General features: G+C 38.9%; 1 protein-coding gene across 1 annotated transcript; it reads left to right on the top strand.

Moving 5' to 3' along the window:
- The first annotated feature begins 617 nt into the window (after window positions 1-617).
- On the top strand, window positions 618-16152 carry DDX43 (DEAD-box helicase 43). The gene is made up of 17 exons (XM_041764248.1): window positions 618-864; window positions 2974-3029; window positions 4391-4517; window positions 5619-5750; window positions 6793-6874; window positions 7904-8060; window positions 8477-8595; window positions 9238-9348; window positions 9717-9858; window positions 10565-10665; window positions 11291-11378; window positions 12259-12386; window positions 12574-12683; window positions 13269-13407; window positions 13893-13980; window positions 14288-14434; window positions 16081-16152. Exons 1-16 carry the CDS (start codon window positions 618-620, stop codon window positions 14399-14401), a joined length of 1941 nt encoding a protein of 646 aa, XP_041620182.1. The 3' UTR covers window positions 14402-14434; window positions 16081-16152.
- The last annotated feature ends 563 nt before the right edge of the window (window positions 16153-16715 follow it).

The following is a 16715-nucleotide window of genomic DNA, read 5'->3' as shown; positions in this document are numbered from 1 at the left end:
TATTTATTTTGTTATCTCTAACACCACAGCAAGTATTCAGGTCAAGTGTTGTGTGAAGCGTTGAAGTAGCATTTTTCAGCCCAGGGATTTTAAAACTGTGGGTCATTATATTTTGTGGACCAAAACCAATATTTAAAAAATGAATATAGGTTTAAATATATCATAGTGCTGCTCTTATAACAATAATAGATGCTGTTTTGTCAACGTTATGTTTCAAAATTTTTTAATGTAGTACTGGATCAGGTTGTGAAAGGGATTGATGTTTCCGAGTCCCTGAGATGGTGGGTGTTTGGGGTGGGATTTCAGTAGGGCAAGACATAAAAACAGCCCGAGGGTGTCCCACGCCTAAAAAGGAGCTTAAAGCCAGCGCCTTGACTAGTTCAAGGAGCGCTCACACGATTAAGAGAGTGGATTGGCCCAACCGTAAAGGTCCCGCCCAGAACATCTTGTCGACCAATGGATGTGCGGCAGGACGGGGAGGGGCGGGGCGAGCCTCGAGCGGGCTCCTTAAGTAGCGGCTGCGTGGATGCCCTCGTAGAGAGGTCCGACGGCACGGTGGAGTGGTGCAGGCCCGGAGCGGAGCGACGTCGGACACGCCGGATCTTCCTTACGGAACCATGTCGAGACAAGAAGCAGGCGCCAACGCCTCCTCATGGGTCGTTGCTTCTCGGCGAAGCTCGGCAGTGTCCCGGGCTCCAGAGAGGAGGCCGGCGGAGGACCCGAATCGAAGAAGTAGGGAGGCCAGTAGGGGCGGCAGGGGCGGCGTCTGGAAGAACTCCGGCCTCCAGCAGCCTGTGGTCGCCGGCTCCCGGGAACCGCCGCTCTGCTTTGGGTTGAAGAACGTGTGGGTCGGCGCTGTGATCGGTGAGCGAAAGGAGGACCAGTGTGCCGGCGGGGGCGGGGGCGGGGGCGGGGGCGGGGGTGGGTGCGGCCGCGGGGGACCGCGGAGGGCATTCCCCGCCCCGCTGCCCTCGCCTCCAATCAGCTGCCACCTAGGGGATTCAGCTCGTTCCCGGCGGCGTTTATGATAGCTCGTGATGCTACAACCATGTCGTTCAATGGATCTTTTGATATTTCGTGGGGACGATGTTTTTGGCAGAGCAAGGTCATACATTTATGAAATCTTTGGGACGAAAGGTCAGCCCTTTCCTTGGCTTACCCCAAAATGAGCAACAAAGCAATGCTGAGTACAATCTTTGAGCGCCGTTTTAGAGCCATTAAAGAAGGTGTAGGATATTATAGGGTTACTCAGAGCATTGGCTCTTGCAGGTAGTTTCTCTTGAATATGCTTTATCTGTAGAAAAACGGGATCTTGGGGATCCCTGGGGCTCAGCGGTTTGGGGCCTGCCTTTGGCCCAGGGCGCGATCCTGGAGTCCCGGGATCGAGTCCCACGTCGGGTTCCCGGCATGGAGCCTGCTTCTCTCTCCTCCTGTGTCTCTGCCTCTCACTCTCTATCATGAATAAATAAATCTTTAACAAAAAAAAAAACCGGGGGATCCCTGGGTGGCGCAGCGGTTTAGCGCCTGCCTTTGGCCCAGGGCGCGATCCTGGAGACCTGGGATCGAATCCCACGTCGGGCTCCCGGTGCATGGAGCCTGCTTCTCCCTCTGCCTGTGTCTCTGCCTCTCTCTCTCTCTCTCTCTCTGTGACTATCATAAATAAATGAAAAATAAAAAAAAAACCGGGATCTTAGGACGTCTTACAATTCATTTTTGAAAAACACTTAGAAACGATGAAAAACACTTAGAAAAGATAGGATGATTACCCCATTTGTGGCCATTAAGACTGAGGGTAAATTCCAATATTTTGCCTGTTAGGTATGGGAACTAATATTTTTGTTAAGACTGAAGGTAAATTCCAATATTTTGCCTGTTAGGTATGGGAACTAATATTTTTGTTTTACCCTTTTTAAGCCTGTTTTTGAAGAACAATGACCACATTTTTTAGGCTGCTACTCAATAGAACATGACTGGTTTGCTCGACCAGGTAGTTATTGTTCCCTCAAAGAGGCTCAGGCTCAAAGATCTGAAGAGTGTTGCTCTATAAATGAAAGCCCCTAGGCTCACACTAAAACACCCTCTCAACACTTACTGAACACCTGAGAACACCCACTTAATGTTGGTTCTGGAACCGTAATTTTTCTTACTGTATTAAAAAGAAATGTAAGTTTATAAGCGCAGTGTGCTATATAGTACTGTTAACTATAAGAACAATGTTGTATGAGATCTCTAAAATGTCTACGATTTGGTTGACAAATACCCATTGAACAACTAATTCCCCGTTTCCTCATCTGGCAAATGCCATTCTACTTTGTTTCTGTGTTTGATTATATGGTCATGCACTTTGCTTTTTGTGATTGGTATTTCATTTAGCATAACATCAAGGTTCATGTTGCAAATGATAGGATTTCGTTTTTAAGGCTGAGATTTCTAGCATGTTGAGCATGTTTCTTCATCCAGTTATCTAATAGGCAAACTGTTGCCACTTTATGACTTTTGTGAAAAATGATGTAATGAACACAGGAGTATAGATATCTCTGCGATATTGATTTTCCTTTAGGTATATATCCATAAGCAGAGTTGCTGGGCATATATGGTAGTTATTTTTAGTCTCTTGGGGGAAACTCAATACCTGTACCAATATACATTCCCACCAACAGTGCACAAGGCTTCCTTTTCTTCACATTCTCAACACTGGTTTTTTTTTCCTTTAATATTTGTGAGCAGAGCGAGAGCATGAGTAGGGGGCAGGCAGAGGGAGAAGTAGACTCCCTTCAGAATAGGGGGCTATGTGCTCGCTTTGGCAGCACATACACAGAATAGGGGGCCAGTTGCTGGGCTCCATCCCAGCTCCCTGGGATCATGATCTGAGGCACTCCTGTCTTGTATTTTTGATGGCCATTCTAAGATGTATGAAGTGATACCCAGTTGTGGTTTTTATTACAACTTAAATTTTTTTAAAAAAAAAAACAGGTCGTGGCGGGTCCAAAATAAAAGACCTCCAAAGTACAACAAACACGAAAATACAGGTAAGTGGTCTGGGTTCTTAATTCCTCAAAGCATTATTCATTTATAACTCTAATTCTGTTATTAACATACTGTGGTAATTTAGATAAGTTGCCAAAGCTCTTTAGACTGCTGTACTCCAGGAATGGTCATACTATGGTCCATTCTAGGTCTAGGTTTTGTGACTCCTGAAGGTAAAAATCTTTAGAGATAATCTCCCTGACAAATGAGATCTTTGGGGAATACTCATTATGTGCTTCCTGGCTCCCACCCCTCAAACCTTGCCCTGCTGTGTTCCACAGCAACATCATTCACCCAGTTCCCAAGCTGGAAGTCTCATTACTTCTCCTTATCCTGCAACCAGTGCATCACTGAGTTCTTCCTACTTCTGTATTTCTCAAGGGGAATCACATCACTTGCCAGATTCTCTCTGTCCCTCCTGCTTATGGTCTCCCCCACCCCTGCCCCCTTCTAACCATTCTCTATTATGACCAGGGCAATCTTCTAAAACACATTGTTTTTCCTGTATAAAAACTATTCATATCTCAGACTCTTAAGTCTAGACTTAGCATGATTCACTTGATCTGACTCTTGACTTCCAGCCTCCTTTATCTTCACTCCCTCCCTGAAATCCCTCTTCACGTCTCCAGCTGGCCACCAGTCACATTCTCCTAGCTTAGTTTAGAAGATCTAAGACCTCCCGCATCCCCATTCTATGTAGGTCTCTTTTTCAGTTTCCCAGCATCTGTTTCAGCCTCATTTAAGAATTCCTAGAGTTGTGTCTATAAACAGTGCAAATGGCAAGCTTTGAATCACCAGCCTAAGGATAGCATTTGGTTCAGCGGTGTGTATTTTTTTTTTTAATCAGTGAGGGCATCTGAGATTATGTACATTTAAAGATGTGATTTGTATATCCTATGCTCCAAATGTCATGTTAGCCTTGTAGTATGGCTTCCACTACCATAGATGTGGTATAAGTATAGCATTCCCTCAAGTTAAGTTTACATAGGCAGCCTGACAGTTCAATCAGCTATTTATAAAGCACATAGATTAATGCCTGCAGTTATGTAATATTTGCCAAATTACCGTTTAATAGTTAAGATGTCAGGTGAATGCCTTAATTTTGTAATAAGTAGTTGCTGAATTTATTCCCTAGTGGTCACAGTACTTTTTAAATTTAGATTGTCCAGCTCCTTTTCATCCAACCAGGAGGTAAATCTCAGGATAAATTTGTTAAATGTAGAATGCCTTCAAAAATTAGAACATAATACTGATTGGAAGCAATACTATACTTTAAATTTTAATACTGTTTGTAGTTGAGTGGTTTTTTTTGGAGTAGGGCATGGTAAGAGGACTTCAGTCTCATTTTTTCTCCTGCATCTAGATAATAAAAGCTTATCCGGAAGCAGAGGTCAGAATTTTTGGGAATAAGGTGATGCAAGCAAAGGCCAAAACAGCGATAGAAAATCTTGTTAAAAAACAAGAAAATTACAATTTGAAATCCAGAATTGGTAAGTAATTTCTGCCTACTAGAGCTTTGTAAAATTTTTACAATTGCATTCAGCGTGGTAAGGCATTATAATTACTTTTCTGACAAGATTTCTTGTCTGTTACTGTCTTTGAAATCTCAGAATATTGTTTCCCTGAAATTAAAATACTCTATTTCTGTGGTTAAGCCTAGCAGTTTCACTTTCACAGATAAGTGAAAAAAAATTATAATAATACACTATTACTGGTAGAAGGGTTAGTCCTGCCCTTTTGATTCTAGTATCTCTCCCCTACAATGTGACTGATTTTGAAAACTGCACAATTATTTGATATTTAAAAATCTTCAGGGCATCTCGTTTCCTCAGAGTATGTGATTCTTGATTTTTGGGGTCATGAGTTCAAGCCTCATATTGGGCATAGAGTTCACTTAAAAATCAGATTTAATTTTAAATAAATCTTGGTTCTGCTTAGACTAGAGAACCATTATTGAGCCATTTCCAGAGACAATGTGGAAGAACAACATCTTTGGTTCAGATGGCAGCCTCTTGGTGTTTCTTGGCACAGGAACTCTAGGAAGCCTTTAAAGCTCTTCATCTGGGGAAGCCTGGGGCAGCTAGGTGGTTTAGTGGCTGCCTTTGGTTCAGGTCCTGATCCCAGGGTAGGATGAATCCTGCATCTGGCTCCCCAAAGGGACTGCTTCTGCCTATGTCATGAATCAGTAAATAAAAATAGAGTAAAATAAAATATGTGTTAACCTGGGGTGACATCTGCATCATAGGATTATTCTAAAGATTGGTATGTGATTTGTTAGCAAACCTAGGCTCTCATACTATTTTCCTTCAATAAATTTATTTTCCATTTCATGAATCTGATAACTGCCAGACCATGACTAGCATTATAGCACTGTAGCACTAAAACCCACATTTTATGTTTTAAGCATTACTCTTTGATTTTTTTTAAATTTATTTTATTTTTTTTTGTTGTTTATTTTTTATTTTTAATTTTTTTTTACTCTTTTTTTTTTTTTTACACTCTTGGTTTTTAAACGCAAAATAGTAAAGTGGTTTGGGGGAATTTGTACAATTAGTAAAATTCAAACTAATTTGGTAAAAATATTTTAACAGATATTGTTGAATTCCAACCTTCTGTTGGAAGAGATGTAAGGACAGATAGTAATGTTACAGAGAATCAGCCAGTGATTGATTGGGATCAAATTCGAGAAGATGCTTTGAAATGGGGGAGAAAAAAGTGGGAAGGTTAGTGCTATATCCTACTGTTTACTTATAGTGTTGATGTACCTCTTGAGGTGTTTTGTGTTTTTTTTTACCTCTTGAGGTTTTTTTTTTTTAATCCTAAAATGTCTTATTTTAGTAATGGAATGAAAATGATAGTGAAATATTAAGAGCCAGTTAGTCTCTAGGGCAAGATTTGTTTCTACGTTGTCTGCTGTAATCTATACTATTAGTGGGGAATAAGATTTAACATTTTGTCTTATTTGAGGTAACTCACAGCAAAAAGTTAATAAAATAGAAAATTGGGCCCAAGGGGAAAATGAAGGCAATGAACATGCTAACCATAAGTAGTTTAAAATTGACTGGTTGAGCAAAAATTGAACCTGGAGTGACCTGGCTGACAGACCATATAAAAAAGGAAAGCCATTTAACAGGAAACATAGTTGGAGAGATTGGGGTTTTTCCGTTGCTTTAATTTTAAATGAGTCTTACCTGGAATTATATGGAGTGTAATGTTTCATGTCATTCACTAAATTTTGGGGTAAATTCAGGGACTGATTTTGGCTATCAAGTGAGGCAGCAATACAGCAAATTTAAAAGTTTAAAGTTTAAAATCTAATGCACCAACAGTGACAAGTATTAACATTGATAAATTCAGTGGTAGGTCTATATACATGTTACCAATACCACCTTGGCAGTATTTGTGGCGGAAAGTTTCGGGATAGGGGGACCAGAAAAAGTATTAAATTTTGGAGGAAGCATATTGGGTATCTAAGAATAAAGTCTCAGAAAGGGGAATAAGAAATAGTCTATTCCTAAACAGAAATGGGTTGGATAGAAGACCCATCAATTGGGTCTTCCATACTTTTATATTAAAATTATTTAAGGATTTCTTGGGTAAAAAAAGGCAAAGCAAAATAGGAGATCTTAGAGCATAGCATAAGCCTGACTGGCAAACTAATACTAAGATGAGTTTAATATTTTAGTTTGATTTACTTTACATAGAATAAGTTTCAGTGAACTGGAAATTCTAATTTATCAATTTTAATTTTCATCTTTGTCTCAGACTTACCTCCAATTAAGAAAAACTTTTATAGGCAATCAGAAACAACAAGTTCAATGTCACAAGAGCAAGTAGACTCATGGAGGTAGGTATTTTTATTTATATAGTTACTCAGGCAAACATTTGAAGTGATTGCATTTGAAGACTACCTCTGGTATTCACTTGAACATGGTTGCATCCTATATGATGTATTTTAGGGCATCAGTATCAATGAAACCTTCTGCAAAGATGAAAAAGGGCTACATTTGTGTTAGTTACTAGCTATTGAATGCTTAATATATGGCTAGTTATGATTAAGGAACTGAGTTTCGATTTAAAGTTTAAGAGACTTGTGGTTAGTGCCTGTATTGGACAGCAGTTTTAGAGAATTATTTCTACAACTGTTGAAAATCATAAGTTGGTTTGATGCATTTCTTATTCTTTAATGCTTAATATCTTGAATTAAAGGTCCTAGGAGCAATATTTGTTTCTATCAAAGTATAAAACTAAATATGGTATAGCAGAAAGAACAGTTATTCTAGGGTTGGGGTAGTACTCAGACTTGGACAAGTAACTAATGATCAACTGTCATGAGAATTAATCCTATTTGACAGAATCTTTGAGGATAAATTAAGAAAATATGTGGAACATTGTAGAGTTTTGTGTAGGCCAAGTCTGAGTTGAATCCTGAAGTGTGATTTCAGGCTCTATTCAACTTTCCATGAAATTTCAGTGGCCCATTCATACAATCTAATTTTTTTCCTTTCTATTAACTGATCTGATAAGAAAAAGATGGGCTCACTTCTATTTAGCTACATTTTACTGTAGCTTTACGGTTCCAGTTGCAGTTGAATTTCTAGATATGATGAAATAATGCTGGCAAAAATTTTTGGTCTGGACGCCTTGGTCAGTTAAATATGCCCCTTCAGCTCAAGTAATGATACCAGGGTCTTGGAATTGAGCCATGAGGTGGTCTCACTTCTCAGTGGGAAGCCTGCTTCTCTCACCTACCCACTCAAGCTCTTGCTATTGCTATCTCTCTCTTAACTCGAACAAAAACTCTTCAGTAAAAAAAATTTCTTGTGTGGGGAATAAAGGTGACCAAAGATGCTAATATTTGTGTTTTTCCTTAAAGGAAAGAAAATAATAATATAATGTGCGATGACCTAAAAGAAGGCGAAAAGCGCCGTATACCCAATCCTACTTGTAAATTTGAGGATGCTTTTCAATATTATCCAGAAGTTATGGAGAACTTTAAAAGGGCAGGGTTTCAAAAACCAACGCCGATCCAGGTATGCTTTAATTCCAGGATTTTACTGATGCCCTCCCACAAACTATCTGATTATTAGAAGTTAAATCACCAGAGAGTAAATATCCCTTATGAACAGTCTCCTGGTACCCTCCTGTACCACCAGTGCCTAGAATGGTCTTAAAAGAAGTTTGGGGTTAGGGGGCCCTGTGTGGCTCAGTCCATTGTGTCTGCCTTCAGCTCAGGTCATGATCTCAGGGTCCTCAGAGCAAACCCTGAGGTGGGCTCCCTGCTCAGCAGGGACTCTGCTTCTCCCTCTCCTGCTGCACCCCCAGCTTGTGCTTGCTTTCTGTCATAAAATCTTAAAAAAAAAAAGTTGGGCTTGGAAGAGGAGGGGCACTTGACTAAAATGCACTTTATTTAAATGCACTTTTAATTTAACAAATCTTTATTTTTTAGTCACAGGCATGGCCAATAGTTCTACAAGGAATAGATCTCATTGGAGTAGCTCAAACCGGAACGGGGAAGACGTTGTCTTATTTAATGCCAGGATTCATCCATCTTGACTTACAGCCTGTGTAAGAATTTCTACAGCTGTGTTTTTTTTTAATTTTTTTTTTAATTTTTATTTATTTATGATAGTCACAGAGAGACAGAGAGAAAGGCAGAGACATAGGCAGAGGGAGAAGCAGGCTCCATGCACCGGGAGCCTGACGTGGGATTCGATCCCGGGTCTCCAGGATCGCGCCCTGGGCCAAAGTCAAGCGCCAAACCACTGCGCCACCCAGGGATCCCTACAGCTGTGTTTTTTATAGGGGTTTATAGATGTAGATACTAAAAATGCAAGTTTCTTTGTGTTGCATTGGTCAAAGAGTAATGCCTAGCCTCTGGGAATTGCACCTGCACCATGCTGGTGAGAGTAGAAATTGTCAAAACATTTTTAGGAAGTAATGGGTAGTCTTAATAGTGAAAGTCATAAAAGTGAAATACTGGAAAATTTTCAATTGTGTCCATTACAGTTGTGTGAGAATCTTGACAAAGGAAAGCACTAACGATGTTAAATGAAAAGGCTGGTATTTGGGCCCTTGGGTGTGCCGTTCAGTATTTTTCCACCTTTGGTGGTACATGTGACTTTTAGCATCTGTTCTTACAAATTCTGAAACCACTGAACGTACTATGTGTCTGAGACAAGTACTTTAATAACTATTTTCTCTCCAAAGAATTAGAGAAAAAAGGAACGGCCCCGGCATGTTAGTCCTCACACCCACGAGGGAATTAGCGCTTCAGGTAGAAGCTGAATGTTCTAAGTATTCGTATAAAGGCCTTAAAAGGTAAAGTCATCCTTTCGCTCTTGTGTCAGCACTTTAATAATTCATAGTTTTATACATCCCCATTATTTTTCACACATTGAGATAATCTGAATGGCTTAGCATGGGTCAAGCATTACCCCAGTTCAAATCAATGGTAGCCAGGGCTGTGAAGTCAAGTAACAGCGATGCAAACATTGCTCTTTAGGACACATCACCATGGGGTAGTGGGAGTGATGGGTGTGGCTTGGTATCAGAATGGGGCAAACACTACCCAGAGGGTATTTGATACTCTTTCTGATTTACATACCTTTTATACCCCAAATGTTTCGGTTGATTGGGATTTTACACTGTGATGGAACATTCCTTACCTGAACCTCATTTTTTTTAAGTGTGTGTATATATGGTGGTGGAGATAGAAATGGACAAATACAAGACCTGAAAAAAGGAGTAGATATTATTATTGCAACTCCTGGGAGGCTGAATGATCTACAAATGAATAACTTCGTCAACCTCAAAAGTGTAACCTACTTGGTAAGGGTTTGGGAAACTAAGAGGAAGAACTGAACTCTTACTGAATTCTTATGATTTTATTAAGTAATCTCTGTATCCAATGTGGTGTTAAAACTTACAATCCTAAAATCAAATCATAGGCTCTACCGACTGAGCCAGCAGGGCACCCCAGAACTGAACTATTAAAATAAGTATTTTAGAATGGCCATTTTATAATGGTTTCAAATCCTAGGAATTTCCATTCCCTCTAGTGTGTTAAAATAAGCGTTTTAAGAATTCTATTTTAATGTTTAAAAGTTGGAAAATATAGACAAGTAGAAAAGACAATCTATGGATTTTATTTAAACATTTTAGAGAACCCATATAAGCAGGGTGTGGGGGCAGAGGGAGAAGAACAAGCAGACTCTGGCACTGAGCACAGAACCCCTCATGGGGCTTGATTCCATGACCCCAAGATCTTGACCTGAGCCAAGAGTAAAACTTAACCAAATGAGCCACCCAGGCACTCCTCCATGTGGATATTTCAGACATTTACATTTTTTTTCATTAGATCTAGAAATAGCCAACTTAAAAAGTCAAACCAATCTATTAAAACTCTGGATCTTATTTAGTATTGAAGAAACCAAAATAGTAGCTTAATAGGGGAAATGAGAGAATTACTGTATCATAGTATTATGTTCAGCCAGAACATCCTTATCTAATGTGGCCACTATCATTCTTAATGCAGGTATTAGATGAAGCTGACAAGATGCTAGATATGGGATTTGAACCCCAGATAATGAAGATTTTGTTAGATGTGCGCCCAGATAGGCAAACCATTATGACAAGGTAGGTATATGCCTAATTGCTGCACTGCAAATTAGAAATCAGTGGACTGGACTCAATTTTTGCTGATTTCCCCAGAGGATTTGAGCCTTGAAAGTATTTGAGATCCTTAGGTGAAAGGCATGTTATCACTTAGTATAGTAGCTCAGTGTAACAGTGTAACAATAACTATTAGATTTCTTTAAGTTACAGACATTGGTTTGTTTCACTATCTTTCCACTGTTATTACAGTACAAGTACAAAAGGTGATTTTCGTAATATGTAGATGAAGAAACATTTGAATTTATATGTCCTTCCATGCCTTTATTTACCTAAGCACTTGGTTTTTTGCCTGACAATGGTGACAAAACTACTAGGCTTTTTTTTCCAATGCCAATGATTCATTTTAGATTAGAATTCAGATTAGAATTTAAGGTATAGATCTCTTAAACCTTTGGTTTATAAACCTATTTGTTAAACTTAAAGGTTTCATCTAGTAGCTTCACTAGACTTGAGCAATTCTTTGAAGTATTTTCTGTGAAATCTCCCTTATTCAAAAATAACTTTGTCTTTCATGGGTAATCTAATTCATAGTATTCTTTGAGAAACTTAATGGATTTATAATAACCTTGACATATTTTATTTCCAGTGCAACCTGGCCATATGCTGTCCGTCGACTTGCACAGTCATATTTGAAAGCACCAATGATTGTATATGTTGGCACTTTGGATTTAGTTGTAAGCTTGTTTTTTTTTTAATATGAAAATGTACCTTGTGTTTTAGCATGTCTACTCACTCCCTAATTAGAGAAGACCCTAGATACATCATTTTACTCATAAGTACTTCAATATACATCTGAGGGTAATCTTAACATTCCTATACTGTTATGTGACATCTAAAATTTTAATGATCCTTTAATACTATAAGTATCTAGTCCTTGTTCCTATTTTCTTAATCAGGTTATAAACTAGGTCAACATTGGTGCATGTAAGTCTGTTCTCTTGGTGAGGTTATGATTGGGTTCAGATGTTGGTAATTATAAAGGTCTCTATTACGTATCCCCTCCATTATAAAGCTACCTGGCTTTTCACTTAAATCGAGATTGGCCTTTCAATTCATTAGTGAAAAGACATTTTACTTACCAGTAACAGTGATAGGTCATTGCCTAAGTTGATTTCATTAGATTTCATAGAAAGTGAGGCTAGCTAGGTCATTCTTTATATTCACTTAAATGCTAGTAAAACCTATATTATCTGGGTTAAATTATATCAATGATAATTTGTCTAAATAAGAACTCTTTTGTCCTAAGCTAATCATCTTCCTTTGTAAGGACTGTACCCAAAGTCATGACAATTTGGCTTTACTCCATGGTTCTTTTACAACAATAGTAACCAATTGCTTTCAACACTGCCAAGCATTCGTTTCCAACTCAACTTGGGTTAATAAGAAGCAAAAGCCTTAGGTGTACAAATCCTTGAGTAGATCATTTTGACAGGACCTTTCTCTTTCCTGTTAGTAATTTATTAAAACTTAACCAGTGATAGAAATACATGTGTTCTGAACCAATGTAGAAGGCTCGCGTGTCAATTTTGATATACTGCGATCTTTACTCTTTAGGCTGTAAGTACTGTAAAACAGAATATAATTGTCACCACGGAGGAGGAGAAACGCTCTCATATCCAACGTTTTCTGGAAAGCTTGTCTTCTCAGGACAAAGTCATAGTGTTTGTCAGCCGAAAAGCCATGTAGGTATTTTTTTTACATTCTTAAATCATCAAATTTGCTTAGCATTAGCTCTGTTTTCATGCTAATCTCAAATGGGATATGCATGTCTTACATAATGTTATTTCAGTCTTTTGCTAATGGAAGTAAAACTAGTGAAATGATAGTGGTATTTGAAGTAGAGATCACTGACTTGATCTTTTGCTTCAGTGCTGACCATTTATCAAGTGACCTGATTCTGCGACATATATCAGTAGAATCTCTTCATGGCAATCGAGAGCAATATGATCGAGAGAGAGCATTAGAAAACTTTAAAACAGGTACATTTATACAATTAGTATTTGCAGCTTAAGGGTACAATTCCTGGGTTTGGTCATGGAACCCACTTGAAAGATCTATCCTCATCTTGCAGATCCCAAAACTACTTGCTAGAGCTCTAATCATCAGATCTTTAGCACTATCGAAACTCAAAGATGTTTGCTGCTGAAGTGAGCACTCAAAGATCAAATATTTAGAATTGGATATGAAGTTTGTAGTGGGGTTATTTACACTAATTTACATGAAAGGCATATATCTTTGTGGTTCAGATGATTCAGGGATTGTTTATGGTTTTTAAATGGATTTTATTAATGAGACAGGCAGAGACACAGGCAAAGAGGGAGAAGCAGGCTCCTTGTGGGGAGCCCCATGTGGGAACAAGATCATGCCATGAGCCAAAGGCGGAAGCTTAACTGCTGAGCCACTCAGCCGTCCCTCGCCAGCAAGTTAAGAGACTATAAATACCCCTTCGCCATTAATGCTTAAGTGTTTTAATCCATTAAATTTGGGGAGAAAAGTATACATTTCTGCTATATCTTGGGTTGGTTTATGTTAGAATGTATATTCATTTTGGTTTTGTTCTTTAGGTAAAGTAAGAATATTGATAGCCACCGATTTGGCATCAAGAGGTCTCGACGTCCACGATATCACACATGTCTATAATTACGATTTCCCCCGGAACATCGAAGAATATGTACACAGAGTGGGGCGTACTGGAAGAGCAGGGTTAGTAGTCTACCTATGAAAGAAGCCAACTATCAGGGGTCCCTTCAGAGTATTCTTAGCTAGAAAATACTTTTTTTATCTTGCCTGTAAATCGTCTGTGACACCGGCTTTGCTACTTTACCCCTGTTTAGTTGGCCTGGATTCAACCAGACCCCTCTGATTAGCTGCAGCTTTCTTACTGTTTTGTTTTCTAGTGTCACATTGAACTCTCTATCTCATTGAATAGAGTGGTTACTCTATTATTGTCCTTGAGTAAGAGGCTCTTCCCCACGAAAGCACAACTGTCAAATCCTCCACAAACATGCTGTTTAAATAGCTTCAGGTTGAGATTCCAAGTTGCTGTTTGAGTGATGCTAACTTAATGCATAATGCACATTTTGGCTTGTGAAAGTTGAGGTTTTGATATTACTTTTATTGTTTTGCTAACTGAATCATGAGTATAAATTCAAGTAACATGAGTCACCCCCCCCCCACCTCTTTTATAGAAAGACAGGGATATCTATTACACTCCTCACCAGAAATGACTGGAGAGTTGCTGGCGAGTTAATCAATATTCTGGAAAGAGCACATCAGGTGAGATTATACAACTACTCTTTTAAGAACCCTATCTTATATGACTTCTAAATTTCATTTCAGTCACAGAATCCTTCCAGTCATGACATGACATTTTTCCAACAATGGAAAATGTCTCCTTGCATGTTAAACTCAACCTATCTTCAAGCTAGAAAACCAGACTGACCCTAAGCTTCCCTGATGCTACACCACTCCCTGCTCATGTAAACCTTCAGTTGCTTCCCAGTATGCTTATCATGCATTAACTGGTGCATGAATGAAAGTTGTTACTCTGAAACCTCATTCCCAGTAACACGTTTTATTTCAGAGCGTCCCAGAGGAACTTGTGGCAATGGCCGAGAGGTATGAGGCACATAGACTAAGAAAAGAAACGGAAAGAAAGTTGGGGAAACCCCAAGGAAAACCCAAGAAGTTTTATTAGTCTCCTTGTTGAAAAGTGCCAGCCTATTCAAAGGTAAGATTTAAATGCTTTCAAGTGACTGCTTTCCTTATTAACTACACTGTTAGAGATAATTCCAATAGATACACTAAGAGTAACATAATAAATTAGGGGTAATTCTCTGTTACCTACATTCCAGTTAATCTTAGATTAAGTATTGCCAGAGTTGACCATTAAGTTGTACAGAAATCTGGGACATCTGGGTGGCTCAGTGGTTGAGCCCCTGCTTTCGTCCCGGGATATGGTCCTGGAGACCTGGGATCAAGTCCCACGTGGGCTTCCTGCATGGAGCCAGCTTCTCCCTCTGTCTCTGCCTCTCTGTCTCATAAATAAAATCTTTAAAAAAAAATCTTAAAAAAAAATCTTAGAGTATAATGGAGTTGATGGAAATAGAAATTGCACATACTAAGACTTGCAGCAACATTTGTGCTAGGAAAGACTAGGGGATTTAAAATACATCACTCTGGGCTCATCACAAGTGTCCTCCTTAATCCCTGTCACTTACCCATGCCCCCACCCACCTCCCCTTGGGTAACTCAGTTCTCTATAGTCTTTTTTTTTTAAAGATTTAATCACTTATTCATGAGAGACACAGGGGCAGAGACACAACACAGGCAGAGGGAGCAGCAGGATCCATGCAGGGAGCCTGATGTGGGACGCCATCCTAGGACCCAAGGATCACACCCTGGGCTGAAGGTGGTGCTAAACTGCAGAGCCACCCAGGCTGCCCTGGAGTTTTTTTCCCTTTGCTTGTTGAAACTCTCCACATGAGCAAAATCATGGTATTTGTCTTTTTCTGACTTTGCTTAGCATAATTCTCTAGCTTTGAGGATAGATCTATGCAAATCATATCAGATAAAGGATTAGTACCTATAATATAGAGCTGAAACCGAATAAGAGCAACCTGATTAAAAATTGAACAAAGGACTTGAATAATACATTTCTACAAAATACGATATACAAATGGCCAACAAACATGAGAAGATGTTCAACCTCACTAATCATTGGGCTAAGGATCACCTCACAACTTAGAATAGCTACTATTGAATAGCTGCCATCACAGTTTTGGCAAGGAGGTGGAGAAATTGGAACTGTTCTGCCTTTATCTATGGGAATGTAAGGTGTATCCACTGTGCCGAATATGTGGCTCTGGCTTTTAAGCATCTGCCTTCCTCTTGGGTCATGACCCTCGGGTCCTGGCATTAGGCTCCCTGCCCGGTGGGGAGTCTTTTTTTATTCTGCCTGCCACTCTCTGCATGTGTTCTATGTGAGGGCAATCCAGGCATGAATGAATGGATGAACAAGTTGGCCTGTCAAGCGGAATTCTGACCTTTGGCACAATGAGTAAACCTTAATGACACTATACCTTCTACCTTCGTCAAGGACAAACATTGTATAGTTTCACTTTAAGGTGCCTAGAGTAGGCTGTCCACAGAAAGTAGAATGGTGGTTCTCAGGAGCCAATGGGGGAAATGGGAAGATGTTAAATGGGTATAGGTTTTTAGTTTTACAAGATCAATTCTGGAGGTTGGTTATATTTAGAATGAGTATACTGAACATTAAACTGAATTTTAGTGATTAGAATACTTTTGTAATGTGAATTTCATCGGTTGAAAATTTCAAGGCTTGGGAACAGCAATTTACATTTTTCTGTTTTTCAGATATAAGATTTTTTTTAGAGCTACACTATTTAGAATATCCAGAAATACTGGGAAAATGCTGGCACTATGAAGAGACAATGGATTCGTAAAAGAATAGTGTTTAAAAATGTAGAATTTAACATTTTATACTTTCTTTAATAAAATCAAAAGTGTTTAAATACGAGTTAAGTTTTTTTCATGGATATTAAGGGAAGTAGCATTATATTTCACTTTTAATTATCCTTATTTAAAAAGTAAATCTTCCATAATGCTGTATTAAGGTCAGTCTTTGAAGAGTTTAGCCTGTTCTGATGTCAATGCAGTGGAAAAGATTGGTAACAAATTATTTCTATGATAAAAAGATAAGCTGATCTGTCTTATGAAAATGAATCCTTTCATTTTGTTTACAGTATTTTTTGGGGTGTACTTTTCTTAAGGGATTACACTTTACTTCCTAAATGAAACAAAAGGATTTCATGAGAAAATATGCAATAGCTCTTTAAGTTTCAGTCTATCGGCTAAAATCCTCAGAAAGTAATTCTATTTCTATTTTTTTAATTAATTTTTATTGGTGTTCAATTTACCAACATACAGAAAAACACCCAGTGCTCATCCCGTCAAGTGTCCACCTCAGTGCCCGTCACCCATTCCCCTCC

Source organism: Vulpes lagopus, chromosome 1 (genome assembly GCF_018345385.1).
Source record: "Vulpes lagopus strain Blue_001 chromosome 1, ASM1834538v1, whole genome shotgun sequence".
NCBI classification, from domain to species: domain Eukaryota; kingdom Metazoa; phylum Chordata; class Mammalia; order Carnivora; family Canidae; genus Vulpes; species Vulpes lagopus.
This window is presented reverse-complemented; position numbering and strand designations above follow the sequence as displayed.

Coding starts and splice junctions, on each gene's coding strand:
- DDX43 (XM_041764248.1), top strand. CDS start 618: ATGTCGAGACAAGAAGCAGGCGCCAACGCCTCCTCATGGGTCGTTGCT. Junction 6,875..7,903: donor GAGCAAGTAGACTCATGGAG/GTAGGTATTTTT, acceptor TTTTCCTTAAAG/GAAAGAAAATAATAATATAA. Junction 9,349..9,716: donor TCGTATAAAGGCCTTAAAAG/GTAAAGTCATCC, acceptor ATTTTTTTTAAG/TGTGTGTATATATGGTGGTG.